Raw genomic sequence first — 22,635 nt, forward strand, 5'->3', positions numbered from 1 at the left:
TCTTTTGAAGGTTAATCAAGACATAATTCATCCAAGGAGGGCCAGAAATTCAATTTTTGTCCAGCAAAATCTGATTTTCTTTCTTCCATTTTCCAAGGTTCATGGTTAAGCTTTCAAAGAAAGAGGTATGAAGAATCAAAATGTTTGAAGTTCTTATTCAAGACTTGTTTTGATTTTCATAGCAAATTTTTAAAGTCTAAATCTTGAAGATCTAATTTTCATTCATAATTAATTTGAGAAATCATGTCATTTTCAAATTAATGTTTTGAATTATTCCCTTGGAAGGTCTTAAATTCTATGCTTTAAGGTATGATGCTTAAAGACTAATTTTAAATTTTTGTGTAGGCATCAAATGACGACCCCAAAGCCGGAGGATCTACTAGTCGGCAGGCTCTCATCAAGGAAGATCAGAGGAGCGACGAATTGGAGACCAGGATCGTGTCCAAGTGGAGTAATATCGAAGACACCAACTTAGGAAACTTCAATGTGAAGAAGTTTCGAGAGGTCCCCTACATTGGCAAGCCATCCCCTGTTGCAAGGAGGATAATTGAGAGTGGCATCATCAAGGCTGCAGGTTTCCCTCCCGCAGTCAAGTGTCATGAGCTGATGATCGAGTGTGCCTACCACTATGACTCACAATCAAGGACGATCGTAACCAAAGACGGGAACATCTTAGCCTACCTTTCAGAGGAAGCTATAGGCGAAGCTTTTCATCTTCCGGACCATAAAGACATGATCTACAAGAGCATAGGAAAGGGAACAAAATTCTAGATGAAAAGTTGTTATAGGATGATGTGGCAACTTAATTCCTATTGGTCTATGTCTCCTCGGTATTTGTGCCAATTCTTTATTGGCTATGGATTAGTGATGTTTATCTAAATGGGGACTTTTTTGTAACAAACCCTAATTAGGGTTTAGGTGTCAAAATCTCAGCCGTTGATCTTCTTTTGATCCGGGCCATTCATTGTATTTGAGGATGCTATATATACCCTCACTCATTTCATTTTAAAGAGTTAGAAAAATTAGAAAAAGAGAGAGAGCTTAGAGAAAAGAAAGTTAGAAAGTTATTGTTGTAGCAAGGTTGAGTGGTGAAGAAAGAATTTTGAACAATTGTTGTCCATTTGGTTATGAGATCAATAAAATATTGAAGTTATGGTGTTTTATTGCAATACTTGTGGCAATCTTCATGATTGTTTATTTTCTTGAATCACTCTCAGTAGAAATAGCATTTAAGTTCTAAGTTTGAAGGACAAAGTGTTGTGTTTGATCTTTGATAAGATTCATATTCCAAACCACTAGCTTCTTACTGATTGTAAGGACGCCTTGTGTGGTCAACTGGAAACATTGAGATTGATTAAGAATTCAATCATTCTTGGAAGTATTGATATGTATCTCTATGATAGTATCTATATCCTTGATGATTTGAAAGTTATTGAATCCCCTTAGAAGATCGCATCAATTCCAGTAGAGTTGTAATTTCTTGGCGAAACTGAAATTGGTAGAATCTTATCAAGTCTAGTTTTCATTGAGTCATTCTTAGGATTAGTTCAAGTATTCCTTCTTTAAAACCCTTATCTTTTGACATTTTTTGAAAATCCGTTAGTGTTAGGAAAATCCTGTTCCTGCATTTGGAAAGAAAGTAACGCGGGCAAGCTTTCTCTGAAAGTGCGTAAGGCCCCTTGAAGAAACAACATATACAACGACCACTGGTGCTTATCCACACGTAGAGATCCTACAACAAAGAACCTTGAAGTCATCCCAATTGATCCTTTTCGCGACATCTTCAGCATTCAGAGACTTTAATCAAGAGAGGATAAGGTACCTTTAGGTATTTTATTCTGTGTTTGGTCGTGTACAAAATACACATCAATTGGTACGGCTATATACAATCAGCAATTATTTCTGGGGAAGGCATCAAAGTATTAAGGATAATTAGTGACTTATTATGTTGACCCTGCCATAAACAACAGACACTAATTAAATAAAAATTAGTTGTTAAGATTTATACCAAAGGATGATTATTTAAGAGGTGCAATTGAATGATATTTTTGAATTACTAACAAGAGGTGTTAAAGTCATTAATGAAGACAATTTGCTAAACTAATAAACAACGATTATTGAAGGAAAAGACATGACTCCTCCAAGAGGCATGACCAGTAGGAGATTAAGATATAAAGGGAGTGTCTGAATCCCATCATCGAGGGGGTGGAGGAGGAGAACCGTACAGCTCAGATGAGAACTGTTATTAAGTTGCAGGCGGTAACATCCTTGTTCTTGATGGTATGCACGGGGATGTGTTTAATAAGTATGCTTACTATATGAAGCTTGATAATGTTTTTATGCAGAATTTAATAATAATATTAACAAAGAGTGCAATATTTATTATAGTAATACCTAATTTCATAACAGTGGCAGACCAGATCTGACATGCATCAGAGCTGTCTGCCTTTACCAGCCACTAAATGTATTAATAACTAATATTTTTAAGCAGTGGTAGTATTAATAATCTATAGAATGGGTAATTAGCAAATACATAAATTATTGGTAATATTATTTAATTCATTTTTTTATTTATGTATATATATACTCAAATAAGAATAAGGAATAATATAAGGGTTATAAATATAGGTATTGACATAATAATAGATATTAATATAATAATTATAATTAATATAATATCTTTTAGAAAACCTGCTCTGCAGTATTACATAATAATTCATATAACCAGTAATTAATAAATATGTAAATGATTTATAAATGAATTAGAGTAAGATTAATTATCTAGTATGTTAAATTAGCAAGTACTTGATAAACTAAAGAAAGATAGAATATCACAGATTTGTTTCATGTTAAGATAGACTTGACTCTTAATTAAGTTAGTTTAAGGCACAAGTACTTTGAAATAGATTAATTATGGTTAAAATAGACCAAATCCTTGTAGGGGACATTACAAGCTTGTAATGTTGATATAAAGCAGAGCTAACATAAGGCATTGATAACAACCTAAAATAAATCAGGGAGAATTGCTGATAGGGCACCCTGTAAATATAATATAAATTTGGGAGAACTACTGATAGAGCACCCTGCAAATATAATATAAATCAGGGAGAACTGTTGATAGGGCACCTTGCAAATATAATATAAATCAGGGAGAACTGCTGATAGGGCACCCTGCAAATATAATATAAATCAGGGAGAACTGCTGATAGGGCACCCTGTAAATATAATATAAATCAAGGAGAACTGCTGAAAGGCAAATTCCAAAAAAATGGCAAAAAATTAAAAAAAGTGGTCAAAAAAGTGCTTTTCGAAAAGGCAACGAAAAAGCATATATTTTTTTTCAAAAATCCAACAAAAACGTGAATGATGCTTTTTCCTAAAATAGCTGCCAAAAGCTATATAAAGAGGTTTGGTGCTCAGATTTGCATTATTCTGCATGTGCACACATAACAAGATGCTGTTGAAATAAACTTGGAGAGTTCTTTGGATTGTTGAGAACAAAAAACTCTTTAGTTAGCCTAGTTTTGGTTTTGCAACATCCACCCTAGCCGGTTTTTGATTTCAGTTAGAGTTTTTCAGTGTTTGCTTGAAGTTTGGTGATAAGGGTTTGATGAAGATGAAGATGAAGATTTATAAGGTATTTTGGTTTGGGTTTCCTTTGTTTGGTGTAAATATTGTGATATGAGGGAAGGGAGTGAAGAGGCTACAGAGTCTTCTAAAGAGGCCATAGCTCAGTACTGTGGTGGGAACTTTGGTGGTTGTACTTGTAACTGTAGTCGACACTAGTATGTTAAATGGTTGTAGATTAGTATATAATATATTTATTAGAAATAATATTAATGTGGTTATTTTTGTTTTTATAGTTTCCGTTAGTGTGGGAAAAGTCAAAGTGAATAATCTGTATTTTCTTCATCTTTAATTCAATTTTTTTATTGAAATGGTCATGACAGGTTCGGGTTGGCTGCTTTATGGAGATTCCCCAAAATGTGTTGCCAGCACATCCATTGCTAAATTTTGTGTACAATTCCTTGCAGGTAACAGTTTTCAGCTATGTCCAACTTTAGGATTTACCTAGTGTTATTTAGACCAGAGGGAAACATTGATTTCATTATTTGAGCATCATTTGCAAGCTTCTGCAAATAGCTTTTAAGAACTGAATTGCAGAGTGCTTTTCTGGTTTGACATGTAATGAAAGAACATATATTGACACTTTCTGTAACTAAGCTATCATTCTGAATGACATAATGTGTATATATGTCTTTACACACACACACACATAAATTGTTCTCATTTTTATTTTTGTTAACTTGTTTCTTATAGTACTATCAGAGTTTTGACTGTAGGTCTCCTCATCATTTGACTTGGCAATAGAAGTTCTTACTGAGCTTGTGAGTCGCCATGAGGTAATGAATAATTGTTAATATCCAAATGAAATCTGATTATTTTGCTCTACCATCAAATTATTATAGTGCTTTTGACCCCAGTTCGAACAGTATATTTTGGTCTATTTTATTGCTTGAACTGGCAGATCTAGTAGTAAGCCGGAAACTGGCAACATGTTTGGCGTGTTACTAAAAGGACTCAAACAAGGGCACGAAATACTTGCTCTACAATATTATGCATTGCTCTTGATCAGTTTTGTTTATCTTATTTGCCCAGAGTTTTATAATTTGAAATCTGAATATAATGCACTTCCTACATGTATAGTAGTAATCAAATTAATTGAAACAATCTCTAGATGTCTATACATTATGACAAGTCATAAAATATGCTTGTTCCATAGGCAGAAGAAACCAAGAGTAAAATGTTTCAATAAACTTTTGTAAAATTAACTATTGCACTAATTCAAAACTTCATTATAGTTGGTGTATACCAAATGATGGGCTTCAAGTGTATTTACATAATAATATTTCTTTATTCTTTTCCTTTTTTTTTCACGGTTTTTAATTGATTGGTATTGAATGCAGGGTCTACCACAAGTATTTCTTTCTAGGATACAATCGTTTAAAGATGGATTATTGGTGCCAGCACTGGCAAGTGGAAATGAAAAGATTATTAGCGGTCTTGCATGTTTGATGGCAGAAATTGGGCAAGCTGTATGTTTGTTTTCTTTCTGTGACGAGTCTGAGTTCCACCTGTCATGCAGTTGGACAACTTGTTAGACTTTAAAGAAATAAATAATGAAGTAAAGATTTTGTACTAGAATTTAAGTCAATGTTGTAAACAAATAAAGGAACTGACAAAGAATTGCTGACATTACAGTCAACATTCAGTAAATTTTTAACGAGGATTTCTGCATTTTTCTATTATAATTTAAGAATCAATGCATCTTGTAGAATGCAATGGCTGTGATTAACTTGTAGACATCTATCCATGCCCTGATTACATTTATCTTTTTCTTCCAGGCTCCTGCTCTGATTGCAGAGGCAAGCCCAGAAGCCATTATACTTGCCGATGCTCTTTTGAGGTAGTTTATCATAGTTTTAAACCCTTATATTTCTCTGTAGGACTTATGTAATCCTAGGAAAGAATACCATTCTGAGTAAGAAATTGTTCAGTATCAGTTTTATTTTTGAGATATTCTAATGTGCTTCTTGGGTATGTCATAATTTACTTAGGTTGGATATTATAAAACCATCTTTATGTTGCTTGTTTGCATGAGCATCATGATAGTGAAATTGTGGCATCAGCATGGGAACTTCCTAACAAATGGAAGGTATAAAGGGCAAATAGAAACCAGCACTCCATTTTGTAATTTTTCATTGACTAGAGCATACAACTTACAAGATATAGATATCTCAGGATCAAGAAAAGCCATATGTTTATCTCTTAAATTCTTGATCAATGATAAGAGAATTGTATACCACTTCCACAGTACTGTGCTTTTGTAGGTGGCCTATCAATTTAGTGTGCCATATGAAGGTGTTGATGATTTTTATATTAAATTCATTTATGATTCCTTCCTTGTACGGAAGACTTTACTAATGGTTTTGATCTAAGTTGCCGGTACGGGTACGGGTACGGGTACGGGTACGTGGGTACGGTACGCTGGTACGGCATTTTTTTTAGGGGGGGCCTGGGTACGTCCGGGTACGTCCGTACAAAAAAATGTAAAAATCATAAATATATACATATATACACTCTAATAAGTAGAAACAAAAATTAAATTTAGAATCCCACATATCATCCATATGCTAAACAAAACTTGGAACTATCATATATGATTCATATTGATATAACTATAAGTCTATAACAAAATTACAAACTTTGAATGTTATGATAGATATCGAATTCATTGTTCACTGGCTCAACCGTTCAACAATAAAATAACACAACTAATAATCAGCAATAGCATCATATGGGTCACTAGGAAGATCAAGATCAACATCATCATTGACATTAGATGATGTAGGTAGAGTACTGGAACCACATGCAGCCTCACTGCCACTTGCACTAGCAGCACATTGGCTATCAGACTCCCCAGAAAGTAAAGATTGTGTGGCAGCTGAAAAATCCAAATCAGTTCGCTCTGGATCTACATCCCAAAACTTTGTGCTCCCATCCTTATACTCATTTTGTTTATGAGTAAGAAGGCGCAAGTTTGAATGCACATAAACGAGCTCTTCTGCCTTACTTGCTGCCAGTCGGTTGCGTTTCACTGAGTGGATAAAGGAGTATGTGCTCCAATTTCGCTCAGATGAAGAGGAACTAGCAACCTATTGAATGATTGACACAAAGTGAGAGGGTGACAATTATAAAATAGTAAAAAATCTAAATTTAGAGAGCAATAAAAATTAAGAAACTTACTTGCGATAAAACTTTGATTGCAAGAGTTTGAAGGTTTGGTGATGTATGGCCATTGAGGTACCACCAAGCATGAGAATCCTTTTTATACTTGTCACGGAGAGCGGAAACACTTTGACCATTGGAGGCTACAAAATCAGCAAACTCACTTGTCATTAAATCCTCCATTTCAGAATCTGGGAAGAGTTTAGTAAGTGCTGTCCTACACCCTTCACTGACTTCTGAATCTCTATATGGTGGTACCCTTGATGGCTTAGCAAGCATTTCATCACTATAAAATTTGGGAGTCAATGCAAATGCAAGAAGATGTAGTGGGGTGGTCATTTTGTTCCACCGCTCAACACAAATTGATTGAACCTCTTTGAAGAAAGTTTCTTTGGGATCTTGCTCTTTTGCATTGATGATGGCTTTCATTTTCTCAATCATCGAGTCAATGCCATCATATACCTCTCCCAAACATGGGTGATCCATGTCAGTATAACGGATCATACTCATGATGGGCTCAGTGAAACTCAAAAGATATTCCACTCGATCCCACCAAATGTCATCTAGGATCATGCGCTTTACATTTGCTGCCCTTTCAGTATTGGATTGCCTCCATAGGGACCAACTTTGACTAATTACCATGCTAGCAAGTGGCTGTCGCACCTTCACAAGTCGCCTCAAGACGATTGTGTTGGATGCAAATCGGGTCTCGGCAACCTATTCAAAAATTAAAAATAAAAATTAGAATACAAAGAAGACATGATAAAAAAATAAAAATTAAGTAACCATCAAAGTGAAATGTAGATTTTAAAAATTGAAGTGTTTCAATTACCTTTAGCAACTCCAACTGTGAAAATGATCTGAAAATGGCCTGTGACATGTTATGGTTTGTGATGAACATTTGGATCTCTTCAGCCTCAACATAAATTTGTTTGATCCAATCTATTTTCCTGCCTATCTTTTGTAGCATGAGGTTGAGAGAGTGGACAGCACAAGGTGTCCAAAATATGTGTTCAAATCGTGTCTCAATCAACATACCTGCAGCTCTACAATTCTTTGCATTGTCCGTTATTACTTGGACAACATTTTGAGGTCCCACATCCTGAATGCATTGTATAAGGATGTTAGCAATAAATTGTGCATCCTTCACCTGTCCCTCACAATCCACAGCTTTCAGAAACATTGCCCCTTTAGGGCACACTGCAATTACATTAATTAATGGCCGATTTTTGGTATCCTTCCATCCATCTGAAATGATGGACACCCCTGTTTGTTTCCATGAATTTCTAATGGGAGCCAATGCATTGTCTATGTTTTTTACCTCCTTTGCTAGTAAGGTGCTACGCACCTTCTCATAACCTGGCCCTGTGTACCCTTGTGGAGCCTCATTTACCTTTTTCAACATATCCTTCCAATATGGTGATCGTACCACATTAAATGACAAACCGTTTGCATATAGACATCTTCCAACGGATTGATCTGCAATCTCTCTAGCATCATTCTTAAATGCTCTCTCTAATGGTCCCTTGCTTCTCTTCACAATAACAGGGTCTTCACTAATTGGGTCCAAGAATGGGTGGCTCTCTACCACGATATCAGGAAAATCGCTATAAGATGGAGAAGTAGGGGGCCTCTTTGATTTACTTCCTCTTCCTGTCAACAAAGGATGGTTTGAGGCACGACCAACTCTTGCATCTGCTTCCTCTTGCTCTCTAATATATCCTGCTATTTCTTGAGGTGACATCCCATTTCCATTCTTTCCTAGACATGGTTTGATTCCTTGTTGGGGAATGGCACAAAAATGGGCTTTGACACGACTGTAGGAGCTAGTTTTTTTCGTACTACAGAAGTTGCATATCCATAAAAATGTTCCACCACCTTTTACTTGGTCTATTATTTTGACATATTTCCATAAAGGTGAATTTGGGTCAGTTTTGAAAGTCCGTTGAGGAGTAGAGCTACTAGTCGTTGCCATTATGATTTCTACAACAAATTAAAAAAAAAAATATTAATATTTAATATTATATATTTAACATTTAGCAAAATAGTTTTATAATTTATTATTATAGTTTGAACTTTGTTTATTTTAAATCACTTAATAGTTTGTTAAATTAAAAGTTAAAAAAAAAAACCTAATATAAATTAAAAATTACAATTTTCGATTTTTAATTTTAAATAATAAAAGTTATAAAACTATTTTAATAGGTTAATAATTTATTAATTATTATTATTTTAAATATGAATTATTCATATTTAAAATAATAATAATTAATAAATTATTAACCTATTAAAATAGTTTTATAGTTTTTAGTCTTTTATTATTTAATATTAAAAATCGAAAATTGTAATTTTTAATTTATATTAGGTTTTTTTTTTAACTTTTAATTTAACAAACTATTAATTGATTTAAAATTAATAAATTCAAACTATAATAAAAATAAAAAATTTAACAAACTATTATAAAAATTTCGAAATTAACAACCTACCTGCAAGCTCGAAATGGCACCTCCCGTCTTGGCTCCTTCGCGCGACCTCTGCCGTGGCTCCTTCGCGCGTCCTCTGCCGTGGCTCCTCCTGTGCAACCCGCAACCCGTGGCGGCCTCCTCCTCCTGTGCAACCCGCAACCCGTGGCGGCCTCCTTCTGTGCAACCCGTGGCGGCGGCCTCCTCCTTCTGTGCAACCCGTGGCGGCCTCCTATGTTTTCGTGGCTCCCGTGCCCTCCTCCTGCGCTTTCGTGGGATGTTTCTTCTTTTTTTTTTTTTAACTTTCGGGTTTAAAACGATGTGAAAAAACCTTCGACATTTTTGCACGTGCAGATTCGGCAAAAAAACCCTACGGAATCGCCACGTCTACATCGGATGCGTCGGGGTTCGTGTCTAAAAACGCGGATACGTTTTAGGTTAAAAAAAACAGTACCCTGTTCGAATCCACAGGGATTCCATGGCGAATCCGAATCCGGTACGTATCGTATCCGGATTTGGGAGCAAACTAGGAAGTACCGGTAACTTAGGTTTTGATATTTCAAACATTGAATCATTTTAATATTTATTATTTAACATTGCCAGTTATTAAAGGTGAGCATGTAATTGCAATTTGTATGGGATTTCACTGGACTTAGCACAAAGTCAGTAGTGCATGAGAATTTTAGCGAGTACTAGTCATGATTGAAGCCATTGTCTCATGGAATTATGATGACCATGTGGTCTCCAAAAGTAAGGAAACACTTAAGGAGCAGAGACAGTTTAGAGAAGGGTGAGACTCTTGACCTATTTACGAATTGTCATAGGAAATGACAATGCAGCATTTTGAAAAATTTAATAAAATATTTTAAAGTAAATATAATAAATTGAAACAAAATTAAGGTTAAACATTAAACTAAGATGTTATTTGTTCAATCATATATCTAACAATCGGGTTAAGCATGATGCAAGAGATGCTTTTGGGCATTACCTGGAGAAGTTTCAGGCATTTGCAGTTGTTTGGATGTATATGGATAATAGCCTTATAATTTAATTATAAAGCTATCTTGAAATTTTAAATTAAATAAACGTCACCGTAGGTAACTGCTTTATAATAATATTATAATGCTATCTTAAAATCATAATATAACAATTTAATATATAATAGTTTAGTAATGTGGAGGACAGAATAATAAACAAAGCAGGAGTTCAACATAGTATTATTTATTTTTAATGGTTATATTTTATTTTTTAATAATTTTCATTTAATTTATCTAAAAATGTACAAATTTATATTATTGAATTTAATTATGACTTTCTTTTCCAAATTGTCTTTGTCGAACACGAACACGAACACGAACACGAACACGAACACGAACATGAACACAAACACAAACCTTGTGACATAGGTCAGGATCAAGAACAATTTTGCAATATTTTTTCATCTCTCTAAAATTGTTGAGCTACCCTGGCCATCTTGTTAGTGAAGAATTATGTCTTGTTTGATATAGGAGCCAATGTGCTGAGATTGTTGATGCCTGATTGTTTTGTGGATCTTGCCGATCTTTTATGAGCCCTTTGGATAATTTGTTTTTAAGGAAAACATGCTTGCTAAGTTGAGCATTGATTACCTTGTAAGCTTTATGACAAAGTACTTGTAGCCATTATACTAGGAAGTCTTTGATGTGCATTGCTTTCTGAAGCTGTGTGTTTGAGTGAAGTAGCTTTCCAAGTTGGAGATGTCTTTCCTTTGACTAATAAGGTTACAACACCAAGGCCATGGCCTTTTGAGAAGCAATGAATTGATCTTGGATCATCTTAATTTTTATATAGTAATTTCTTGATCAGAAATCTAGTTAACATTCAAGCCTACATGACTGGATCCCTCTGATTCCCATCCTCAGCTCTCCTCGTTTCCTTTACTGGAACCTGAACAATCTGCTTTTGATCTCAGTGCAGAATATTCTTTGCAAGATAACTGGATCCACAGAATTTTGAGGAGACTCTGCTAGAGAGAAAAGAAGAAACAAAAAACAGAAGTATGTTACTAAGATAACTCTGATTCTGGGCAGATGATGATATTTTCATTCATCAGTTACTAATGTTCATTGTTTTGTTTATTTTAAACTATGATGCTGATTATGAACTTAATAATGCTTTTTTTTGTTGTATCGTTTAGGTGCAGATGTTTCCAATATGATCCAAACCGAGGTCTCAAAAACTTGACCATTCTGTAACCAAACTGATACCCCTACCTGTTACTAGGGAACTTAGCAGCTCCAATCTTTAACTCCTTTTTAACATGTTATTCAACCATAAGATTTATTTGTAATATAAGGAATTATCTACTTCCGTAGATGCAATATTGTGGGAGCATGAAACATGATACTATTTTGCATAATGCTGATCGACCTCATTGTATATAGTCTTTTGAAATGGTTTTCCTTGACTTTTCACGTGTGGATGCAACTTGTACCTCTAAACACACATTAATTCTATTTTTGCAAACTAATTCATCATGCCAAATGACAGATTTAATAGTTGGTAATCCTAGTAGTAGTTTTAGACCGCCTCTCCATTATGATGAAAATGCAGTTTAACATGCTATCCCTTGAACAATGGCCTTAGGTGACTTGTAGATGAAGGTCTAGTTGGTTATAAATAAACATAAACTTTGATAATATTGATAATGATTACAATGGATATCGGGAAGAGTATTTTAGATTCTAAACTTTGTTTTATGTTATATGTGTAGCCATAGTTGAACTACTCGCCAAAACCAAAAACTCACCAAGGCCTGAAAAAAACTCGGCAAATAACTCGACAACTAAAAAAAATGCTTAAAGTTAATTACCAATGCATTTTTTTTTGCAAAATTCAATGAGGAAATGCATCCAGACAAAAGAAACAAGTTGAGTCTAGATATATTTGATTGATTTAAAAGCAAATTGGGTACAAAATGGCATCCTCTTGTGGAATACTAATGGTTGATAGACTGAAACAAATTGAATTAGCAAATTGTCTTTGTAAAACTAAAAGTAAAACTAAATATTACATCAAAACATTTTACATCTCCCTCTTCTCAGCTCTAGTGAAAAATAGGGGAGAGATAGAACTGAGGGTCTAGTCCTAGGAATCCGATGTGGCTCCTCCACCTCACCGAAATGAGGTTGAGGGTAGCACCCCTTGTTGGGGTTTGCGGGTTAGAGAGTAGGGGTAGAGAGATAGGTCTAGATCTTGGGGGAGAGAGGAGAGAGTGGTAGAGAGAGGGGATAGAGGAAGAGTGATAGGAAGATAGGTAGGTCTAAAATTCGGGGCAGATAAAGTGAGTGAGATAAAGAGAGCGAGAGAATGCTGATAGGAGCCTAATGATTACTGAATTTTGACTTAGTCTGAAAATTTAAAAGATCTTCTAAAACCTAGAATTTGCATTATAACTCCTAGAGATCTAAAACCACTCTTAAACATCTTGCCAATATATACATGAAATATAACCTAAAGTATAAGTCACATTTTAATATGTCTTTTTCCTATAACCTAAAGGAAAGAAAAGGAAAAAGACATTAAAATGTGACTTATACTTAAATGTTATATTTCATGTATATATTTTGATGAAGAGAATGAGACATTGACTTGAAAAAATAAATTTAGATAATTTGTTGGCATGTTTGGGCCTCTTTTTTTAATGCAAACGAATTTTTGCCAGAGACTCGCTGAGTTTTTGTGAAAAATTGCCAGTTTTTGCCAAAAACTCGGCGAGTAAAAACTCTGCAAGTTTTTTGTGCAAGTAAATGGTGTAAATACTCGCCACGCAAAAAAATTCATGAGGTTTTCAAAACTCGCCGAGTACTCTGCGAGCATTCCATCTATGTGTGTAGCTATTCTTAAAAATTACATGATGTGGTTCTTAATATATTGTAGATTAGAAATGTAATCGAACTTTGGAAACTTACTTGTTTGTGTTGTTATTATCTTGGTAGGACTTGCCATGAAATAGAGGAATAATGTCAATGTCCATGATTGAACAAAGTATGTCCATGGAACTTGAAAGTGCATTAAATTACGATTTAGTGTTGGAGTAAAAGAACCTTTAAGATCTGGAAGAAAGGCTAGAGTTAAATTTCAAAAGGCAAAAATATAACCTAAGTTGCCGGTTCGGGTTCAAAGAACCGGTATGCCGGTATGGCAAAATTTTGAAAAGGGGTTTGGGTTCGTTAGTACAAAAACATATATATATATATATATATATATATTATGCAGCCTATAAGCATAAATTAAGATTAGCATGTCACATAGCATCTTATAAACAACATATTGATGTTATAGCTAGGTCGGATCCCTTCTAGGGCCGACCTAGCACGTTTAAGTGACTGGACAAAGTGTTTGGCTTTTCAGATACCCTTTTTTAATTTCTTCAACATATGTGAAACTTGATAGGGGTTGTTTTGGACCATGTCTCTGCTGCTACAACTTTTGGACTGCAAAATGGCATAAAAGTGGGTCATTTAACAAAGGAACACCCCTCAAATCTTAACCCCTGAACTCCATCTCTTGGACAGTGGCAATATATGTTATAAAATGCTTAAATATGAGAGGAATTAGACTCAAACCACCTGCAACATAGAAAGCCCCAAATTTGAGCATGTAGACCCTTGGAAACTAGGGCTTGGTCAATGTCTGACCTCCAGGTACCTTACCATCAAATTGATGGACCCTACACCATCCCTAGGATCTGCCTAGATGGTTTCCTTCATAAAAAGGTACCCTCCTTAAGGTAGATTGGTCAAACCAATACCCTACCAAGCATCTTCATCATGCTTAACCCTGCAAATCTGCAACTTTCAAGGATGTCAACCCTGCAAAACCTCAAACCAATGGTTTGACAAGGTAATATACATCTTCCCCAAGCCCCTTGCCAAGTTTGGGGTCAAGACATGCAATGAAATGAAAGAAATTACATTTACAAGCCTGCTGCTTACCCTAAATTTGGGTTTTAACCGGTTATAGAAAAATGCTTATAACTTATTCAAATGGACACCAAATCAATCAATCTTGGTATCAAAATGAAGCTAAGACATCATAGATCAACCTCCAATCAAGTTTGAACAGAAATCAATTCATAAATGCAGGGAAAATTAAAGAGTTTCAGACTGCCATGAGATAAAATGCAGAAAAACAGGGTTATTTCACCTTTATTGAAGCATCAAAACTTGTATTTCGGTCTCCAATCCCCTCTCTCTCTTTTTAAGGGATTGATTACAAGGTTTATATAGTGTTTGGATCATCCCAAACCGAATCCAAATGGATAACTACCCTCTAACCACCAAAAATGCAATTTTGCAACTTTTGACAACAAAAAAATGCACAAAAAGTTGTCATGTTGTCACACAAAGTTGTCAACTTGCTCAAATGGCTTATCCAATGCATGGAATCAGTCCCTATGGTCATTATATGACCCTCCAAACCTATTTTACTCATAAAATTCATCTCCTACCCAAAAACCAAGTTCTAGGCCAAAATTGTCAATTTTGCACATATTGGCAATTTTCAACTTTTGGGTTTCCTATTACATTTTTCCAATTTGGTTGGCTCTAATGGCCATTATTACATCATGTGAGGACCTTATAGGTCTCCTTGCTTCATTCGATGACTTTGTACCATTCTTCACCTTGGTACCCTGAATGCCTTGAATGGATGCTCCTGCATCATCACGTCTCATATGCATAATCATAACTTGTATCAAAATGTGTTGGGGCTGACCTATGTTGAGGTCACTTGTAACGTGTGGCGCTAATTTTGTTTTGGCGCCAATCTTAATGCATTGAATTGTTATTAAATGTGCTCTCCTTGTAAGCCGACTTAGGTGAATTAGAAGGCTAAGTCTCCTATATATGCAAGACATCAATCATTGTATCAACACAATCATTCATACAATGAATATATCCTATGATCAGCGAATATCTTCATTCAACGATCTTTTCAGCAGTGTTCAGCAAATCATCTTCTAGAGTCAGCAAACTACTTTTGGGGACAGCGAATTTCATCCTAGGAACAACGAACTCCATTGAAGAGACAACAAACTTCCTTGTGGCAGCGAACATCTTGTGTATTGTAGATAAGTTCTTCATTGTTGTGTTCGCCCTAGTTTGAAGACATATACTTACTGATTATTGCATAATAAGATCTGAGATTTATGGTTGGGTTTTTCACCTCCAAGAGGGAGGTTTTCCCAGGGTATTTTGGTGTTCTTTGTGTGCATTGATTTGATTATCTGTTATTGCTATCTATATTGCTACAATCTGATCCAAAATTAACATGGTATCAGAGCTAAGGTTGTCTCAGTGGTGATCAGACTTTGTAGCAGCGCTCCTACTTCACATTCTTCACGCCATTTCCAGCATTCAAGATGGTGTATGGTCTGAAAGTTGAGGACAGACTTGAAGGAGCATTGAATTTCACCTCATGGAAATTTAGAATCCTTGTTACCCTAGAAGAAAATGATCTTTTGGAGTTCGTGCAAGGAAAGGAATAATTTGAACCTGAAGATCAAGAGGAGAAACTTCAGTTCAAGAAGATTGCAGTCAAGGCCAAGAAGATTCTAATTGACTTCGTGAAAGATCATCTTGTTCCTATCATCTCCAAGATGTCTTCAGCCAGAGATGTTCAAGACATTGGAAGGGATGTATGAAATTAACAACACAAGTAGGGCACTTGCTTTGAGACAACAACTTCATCAAGTCAAGATGGCCAAGGGTGAATCGGTTACATCCTTCTTCATGAAGATTGCAGAATTGAGAGATCAACTCAATGCCATTGGAGATGAAGTTGTGGACACAGACTTAGTCATACTTGCATCGAGTTGTCTTCCTCACTCATGGGAGCCATTTATCCAAGGCATAAGTGGGAGATGCTAATTTCCCAAGTTTGACTGCCTTCGTGCTGATTGCATCCAAGAGGAATCAAGATTGGCAGCAAGAGGAATCATCAAGAGCTCTCATGGTGAAGACTCTCATGTTCTTGCTACCCAATCTGTAAAGAAGAAAGGAGGAAATTGGAAGAAAGGCAACTTCAAGAGGAACAAAGATCAAGGGTGAGAATTTGCACCTGATTCGAAGAAGAAGAAGAAAGATCTCTCCCGTATTTAGTGTTTCAGATGTGACAAGGTTGGTCACTTCGCAAGAGACTGCTTGTCAACACTGAAGCAACAAGGGGCCAACATTAATGAAGTTTCAAATCAGAAGGAAGCGGAAGACTACTCCAATGAATTCCTCTTCATTTCAGCCTTGTCAAGCAACGTTCCCACGGATAGGGACACCTAGCTGATCAATAGTGGAGCCTCTAGACACATCACCGGCTATCAGGAGCATCTTTCAGATTTGGTGGAGAGGGAGTCTTATCTCCAAGTGATCATTGGAGATGATGCATGCTATTCTGTGAGAGGGTTTGGTGCTACTTCCCTCAACCTTGATTCGGGAATCTCTCTTCATCTCAATGATGTCCTGTTTGTGCCAGGAATCAGGAGGAACCTTATCTCCATTTCAGTTTTGGAGGATAAAGGTTGCCAAGTAGCATTTTCAGAAGGAAGAGTCCTTGCATGGCCGAAGAAATCTAGCATCAAATTTGCTCGTGTGATTGGGAATCGGTATGAAAGCTTGTACAAGCTTTCCACTCGTCCAGTCCAAGCTCTCCTTCATTACTCGTCCAGTTCAAGCGAGCTATGGCATAGAAGACTTGGACATCTTCATTTCCGGGCTCTTCCAACATTAGATAAGATGGTTAAAGGTATGCCTAAACTCAGTCATGTTCATGATGATACTTGTAAAGGTTGTGCTACGGGTAAAAACACTAGGAGTCCATTTCATAGTAGTGAGAGTAGGGCTAAAGAAATATTAGCTCTTTTACATTCTGATTTATGTGGATTTCTGTATTATGTAACCTTCATAGATGACTACTGTAGGAAGACTTGGATTTATTTCTTAAGGTCTAAAGAGTCTGATGAAGTCCTAGGTAGATTCAAAGAGTTTAAGGCCTTAGTAGAAAACAATTGAGGTGAATACAGCTCGGGTAGTTTTCATGATTTTTGTATTGAGGCAGGGATCAAGAGGGAGTTCTGTGCCCCTTGCAACCCACAACAAAATGGGGTTGCAGAAAGAAAGAATAAATCTATTGTTGAAGTTGCAAAAGCCATGATTCATGATCAGGATCTTCAGACTTTTCTATGGGCAGAAGATTCTAGAACAACCGTTTATGTTTAGAATAGATGTCCTCATTGGATATTGCAGAATATGACTCTAGAAGAAGCCTTCTCAGGGATCAAGCCTGATATCAGTCACTTGATCTTTGGATGTCCAGTATATGTACATGTGTCTAAAGACAAGAGGACCAAGTTGGAACCTTCTGGCAAGAAAGGAATATTTGTGGGCTACAATGAAACTTCCAAAGCCTACACAATCTACATTCCGGGTCAGAGGTACATTGAGTTCAACAAAGATGTTACATTTGAGGAAGATCTTGCATTCAAAAAATCCAAAGGCCCATGCATGGTTATAGACTAAGTCACAAGGTTCAAGTTCGAGTTCAAGTTCGGTAGCTATGGAGTTCGGATGAAGTTCGGCAAGGGCAAAAAGTTCGGAAAAAAAATTCGGCATCAAATTTGCCTTATATTTTTTTTTTTTTAAATTAGTAATATATCCAACAAATTATCAATATACTTAAGATTGCAGAATAGATTCAAAATCATTATAGAAAGATGCAACATTCTTAATATAAACCATAGGAATATCATGATTGTCAAGTTTTTTTTTATCAAAAAGATACAATCAAATGTCGAGACTTTAGAACTTAAAAAAAGCTACAAGCCTACAAGTCATCAAGACTGCGAAGATGTTTTTAGTCAAAAAGGTATAATCAAAATTCAAGACTATAGAGCTTCAAAAAAGCTCCAGGTCATCAAGAGCACATGGCTGAGTTGCTGCTGTAGCATTATCATCATCATCATCAGTATCACTGCCCAATTCATCATCCACAAAGTCATCCTCAGGCTCATCTGCAACTCCAGTTACCATGCCTTCTGAAATTCGTTGTTGTGAAGAAGATGTGGAGTCATTTGCTGATCTATTCATGAACAATTTTAAATTGCTCCGAATGTAGACAAGATCTCCCAACTTTCTGGACAGCAACTTGTTCCTCTTTTTGGAATGGATGTGGTCAAAGCAACTCCAGTTCCTCTCACAAGCTGATGAACTGGTTCCCTGACTCAATATTCGAATGGCAAAGCGTTGTAGTTCAGGATTTTGTGCTCCATAGCTCATCCACCATCTATAGCTAGGTACCTCATCTCGTGTCATATCATCTCGGGCTGCTTCTATTCCAAACAACCCTTCTGCTCTCTTGTATTTCCAACTTTGGTCTCTAATTAGACCTGCAATTGTTCTATCTTGTTCAAACCTGCTAATGGCTTCATAAAACCCTGGCATGATTTCAGGATCAGCTTGTCTATCAATATGAAATAACTTAGGCTCCAAATAGCATGCTGTTGCATGCAAAGGTGTGTGCATCATCTTCCATCTGGAATCAACTGTCTCCCAAATCTCCATGTACTCAGCTTCTACATTATTTAGTGCTCGCTGAATAGATTCCTTATAACGGTCCATGTTTTCATAAAGCATGCCAAGGCAAGGAGTGTCACCATCCACCATACGAAGAACATCAACAATTGGTCCACATATATTCAAAACTTTTGCTCCACTCTCCCAAAAGTTGCTGCTCAAAATGATTTGCTCTATGTTCTTCCCCTTAGCAGTTTTAGAAAGTGCTGAACTTTCCCACTCATTGGAACAAACAACCAATCTCAAAGCTGCTTTCTCTTCAATCACTCTTTTCAAAGTGATATAAAATGAAGCAAACCTTGTGTCACAAGGCCTCAACAACTCCCTAGATGCATGTTGCCCGTATAGACTCAATGTGAGATGGTGGTTTCTAATGAAATTTGCCACTGCTCTTCCTCTATGGATTGCTTCATGTATCCATGGGAATTTCGCCAAGTCATGAAGTAGCAAATCTAGACAATGGGCTGCACATGGGCTCCAATATATCTGTGGGTATTTCTCTACAATCAGCTTCCCAGCACCCACACAATTCGCTGCACTATCAGTAACCACCTGAACCACATTTTCCACCCCTACTTCAAGAATGGCTTCATCTAGTATCTGAAAAATATATTCTGAAGTTTTCTTTTGGTTCATGGTGTCAATCACTTTCAAGAAGACAACACCCTCAGGGCAAGCTACTAAAACATTAATCAATGGCCTTTGACATTTATCAGACCATCCATCACTCAATATGGTGCAACCTGTTACGTTCCAAGAAGCTTTGACCTCAGCTAACTTTTCTGTCACTGTATCTTTTGACCTCTCTAAAAGAGTTGTTTTGAAAGCCTCTGAAGTTGGAGGTGTGTACCCTTTGCCAAACTCTGCAACTTTTTGAATTGCATTACAGAAATGAGGATTTCTTGCCACGTTGAATGGAATGGCACTTGTATAAAACAAATCAGCCAATGCATCATCCACTTGTTGTTTCTCTACTGGTTTCCAAAAGCTTTTTAATGTTCCACTTTCTCCTGATGCACCTGTGGCCTTGGGTAAACTGGAAGAGGCATTGGGTAAACTGGAAGAGGAAGAGATAGATGTGAACCTGGACACATCCTCTTGAATTCTTTGTTTTTTTTGTGTCATCTTGAGCATTCCTACAATCGAAGTGGATTGTTCTCTTTCTAAACCAGCTCTCATTTCTGCAGTCACTTTTGGACATGCAGTAACACCTCCTCCTTTACCCCCACTGATTCCAAGTAAGTGGTCTCTTGCCCTTGTTAAACTTCCTTTGAAAGGTTTCTTACATTCCTTACAAAAGAGCTCATTACCATCACGTGTTACATATTTCCATACTAGAGAATCTGATTTTTTAGGAGGCATTTTGTTACAATCTATAATGTTTCAAAAGAAAAACAATATTTAGTATTAAAATAATTTACATTCTATTTAAAAAACATCAAAACTAAATATATGAAATTTTTACTTTCGACTCTAAAAAGGAAAAGTAATATTAAATTATATTTCAATAAGCATAAAACAAAAATATATCAATTTTTTTTATAAAATCTGAATATATCTTCTAAAACATGTTTTATCTTTTTATGTAAAACATAAAACATAAAATATAAAACATATAAAATATAAAAACATCTATTTAAAATATAAATTAGAAAACATAAAATTTATCTAAAGTACAAATTATTATAAAATATAATTTTTTTCTTAATATCTAATAAAACATAAAAATATAAAAACATTTATATAAAAGATTGGAGAATATCTTAATATCTAATAAATATAAAATATAAAAACATTTAAATATAAATATAGAATATCTTAATATAAATATAAAATATCTTTATATCTTAATATAAATATAAAATATAAAAACATTTAAATCTAAATATAGAATATCTTAATATAATAATATCTAATAAATTATTATAAAATATAAAAAAAAAAGGTGGGAAGAAATAATGGCCTACTTGAACACGCAGGCCCGAATGGAGATCACGCAGGGTGCGAACACACAGGCGCCAACAACAGGCGCGAACATGGCACGCACAGGCACGAACATGAAGGGTCAGACATGAACACGGCAGGGTCAGGCACGAACACGGCACGCACAGGCACAAACACGCGACGGATAGGCATGATGCGAGCGGAAAAACAAACAAAAAACCCTACTCTGCGCGGCGCGAACTAATTATTTTTTACACGAAATGGGCATCATATTTATTAAAAAAAAATGACGTAAACCCTAAAAAGCGCCCACAAAAAAATGCTTTGAAAACTGGGACGAACTTTAGGCGTATTTTTACGATTTTTTTGCAGTGTTTATGGGTTCGCTGAATTCCGAACTCCAAGCCAGAAGTTCGGCGAACTCTGTGACTTAGGTTATAGATGATGAAGTCCATCCTCAAGACATGGATACTAATCATGATCTTGAGACTCAGAGGGAGCCTTCAGAACTTGAGGCGCACGATGATCTAGTTGAGCCTATGGATCCTACTGATGGGCCTAGAGATATTGTTGTAACTTGGAAAAGACCTCTCTGGGCAAGGAACACTATCCAGGAGGCAGAACAGTTCACGACTCCTAGAGGTTCATTCAGAGAAAGTAAAAGACCTCAGAAATTCGCTTGTTATGTTGCTTCGATGTGTAATCTTATTGAGACTGAGCCTTCTAGTGTTGAGGAAGCCACAAATCAACAAGTATAGAAAGATGCCATGGACAAAGAATATCAATCCATCCTTAAGAATGATGTTTGGGATATTGTGTTGAGACCTAAGGGCAAGTCAGTTGTATCTTCAAAGTGGCTATTCAAGATCAAGCATGCAGCTGATGGAAGCATTGATAAATACAAGGATAGATTTGTGGCTCGTGGTTTCTTTCAGAAAGAAGGGATAGATTATGAATAAACATTTGCTCCAGTTGCTCGATATACTTCCATCAGGACCATCATTGCCATTGTAGCAGCTAAGGGATGGAAGCTACATCAGATGGATGTGAAGACAACCTTTCTCAATGGCGTGATTGAGGAAGAGGTCTACATTGAGCAACCTGAGGGTTTCGTGATTCATGGGAAAGAGTCTCATGTATGCAAATTGAAGAAAGCTTTTATGGCCTTAAGCAGGCTCCTCGTGCATGGTATGAAAGAATTGACAAATACTTAACATGCTTGGGCTTCTCCAAGAATGATGCTGATCCGAACCTTTACTTCAAGATATTTAATGGTGACATGTTGATCCTGGTATTATATGTTGATGATCTATTTGTTACAGGGAAAGATCATCTCATCCACAGGTGCAAGGAGTTGACTTCAGAATTTGAGATGAAAGACTTAGGACTCATACACTTCTTTCTAGGTTTGGAAGTATGGCAGAGGCCTAATGAGATTATCCTAAGTCAAGGGAAATACACCATTCATATCTTGAAAAGGTTTGGAATGTTAGATTGCAAGCCCATGCCTACTCTGATGGAAACTAATTTGAAGAAATTGAGGGAAGCTGTAGCTAGTTCAGATCTTGTGGATCCTTCTATGTATAGGCAGTTGATTGGATCCTTGGTGTATCTAGTCAACACTAGACCAGATATTTGCTATGTAATGAGTGCGCTTAGTCAGTTCATGTGTGAACTAAGACAAATACATCTAGTTGCAGCCAAGCATATCTTGAGATACTTGCGTGGCACAGTTGGATATGGATTGAAGTACTCTTCCAACACGGTACTGAACTTGGAAGGTTATTCTGATTCTGATTGGACAGGAAGTGTCATTGATCGTAAGAGCACTTCTT

General features: G+C 36.1%; 2 protein-coding genes across 2 annotated transcripts in view; one reads left to right on the forward strand and one right to left on the reverse strand.

Annotated features, from left to right (window-relative positions):
* LOC131077852 (transportin MOS14) overlaps positions 1-22,635 on the forward strand; it is a 334,725-nt gene that overhangs the window by 113,751 nt on the left and 198,339 nt on the right. The window contains exons 5-8 of the mRNA XM_058015436.2: positions 3,951-4,034; positions 4,344-4,403; positions 4,968-5,096; positions 5,406-5,467. Coding sequence (XP_057871419.2) covers positions 3,951-4,034; positions 4,344-4,403; positions 4,968-5,096; positions 5,406-5,467 — 335 coding nt within the window. The remainder of the gene's footprint in view (positions 1-3,950; positions 4,035-4,343; positions 4,404-4,967; positions 5,097-5,405; positions 5,468-22,635) is intronic.
* LOC131059748 (uncharacterized) lies at positions 6,080-8,800 on the reverse strand. The gene is made up of 3 exons (XM_057992784.2): positions 7,622-8,800; positions 6,808-7,506; positions 6,080-6,716 (listed from the first exon to the last, which is right to left on the reverse strand). Exons 1-3 carry the CDS (start codon positions 8,762-8,764, stop codon positions 6,336-6,338), a joined length of 2,223 nt encoding a protein of 740 aa, XP_057848767.2. The 5' UTR covers positions 8,765-8,800; the 3' UTR covers positions 6,080-6,335.

This window comes from Cryptomeria japonica, chromosome 9, assembly GCF_030272615.1.
Source record: "Cryptomeria japonica chromosome 9, Sugi_1.0, whole genome shotgun sequence".
NCBI classification, from domain to species: Eukaryota; Viridiplantae; Streptophyta; class Pinopsida; order Cupressales; family Cupressaceae; genus Cryptomeria; species Cryptomeria japonica.

What these genes read in the sequence shown, in the direction of transcription:
- LOC131059748 (XM_057992784.2), bottom strand. Translation starts at nt 8,764, where the DNA reads ATGGCAACGACTAGTAGCTCTACTCCTCAACGGACTTTCAAAACTGAC. An exon ending in CACAGTTGGAGTTGCTAAAG is followed by an intron (nt 7,507 to 7,621) that starts GTAATTGAAACA and finishes ATTTTTGAATAG; the next exon opens with GTTGCCGAGACCCGATTTGC. An exon ending in CAATCAAAGTTTTATCGCAA is followed by an intron (nt 6,717 to 6,807) that starts GTAAGTTTCTTA and finishes ATCATTCAATAG; the next exon opens with GTTGCTAGTTCCTCTTCATC.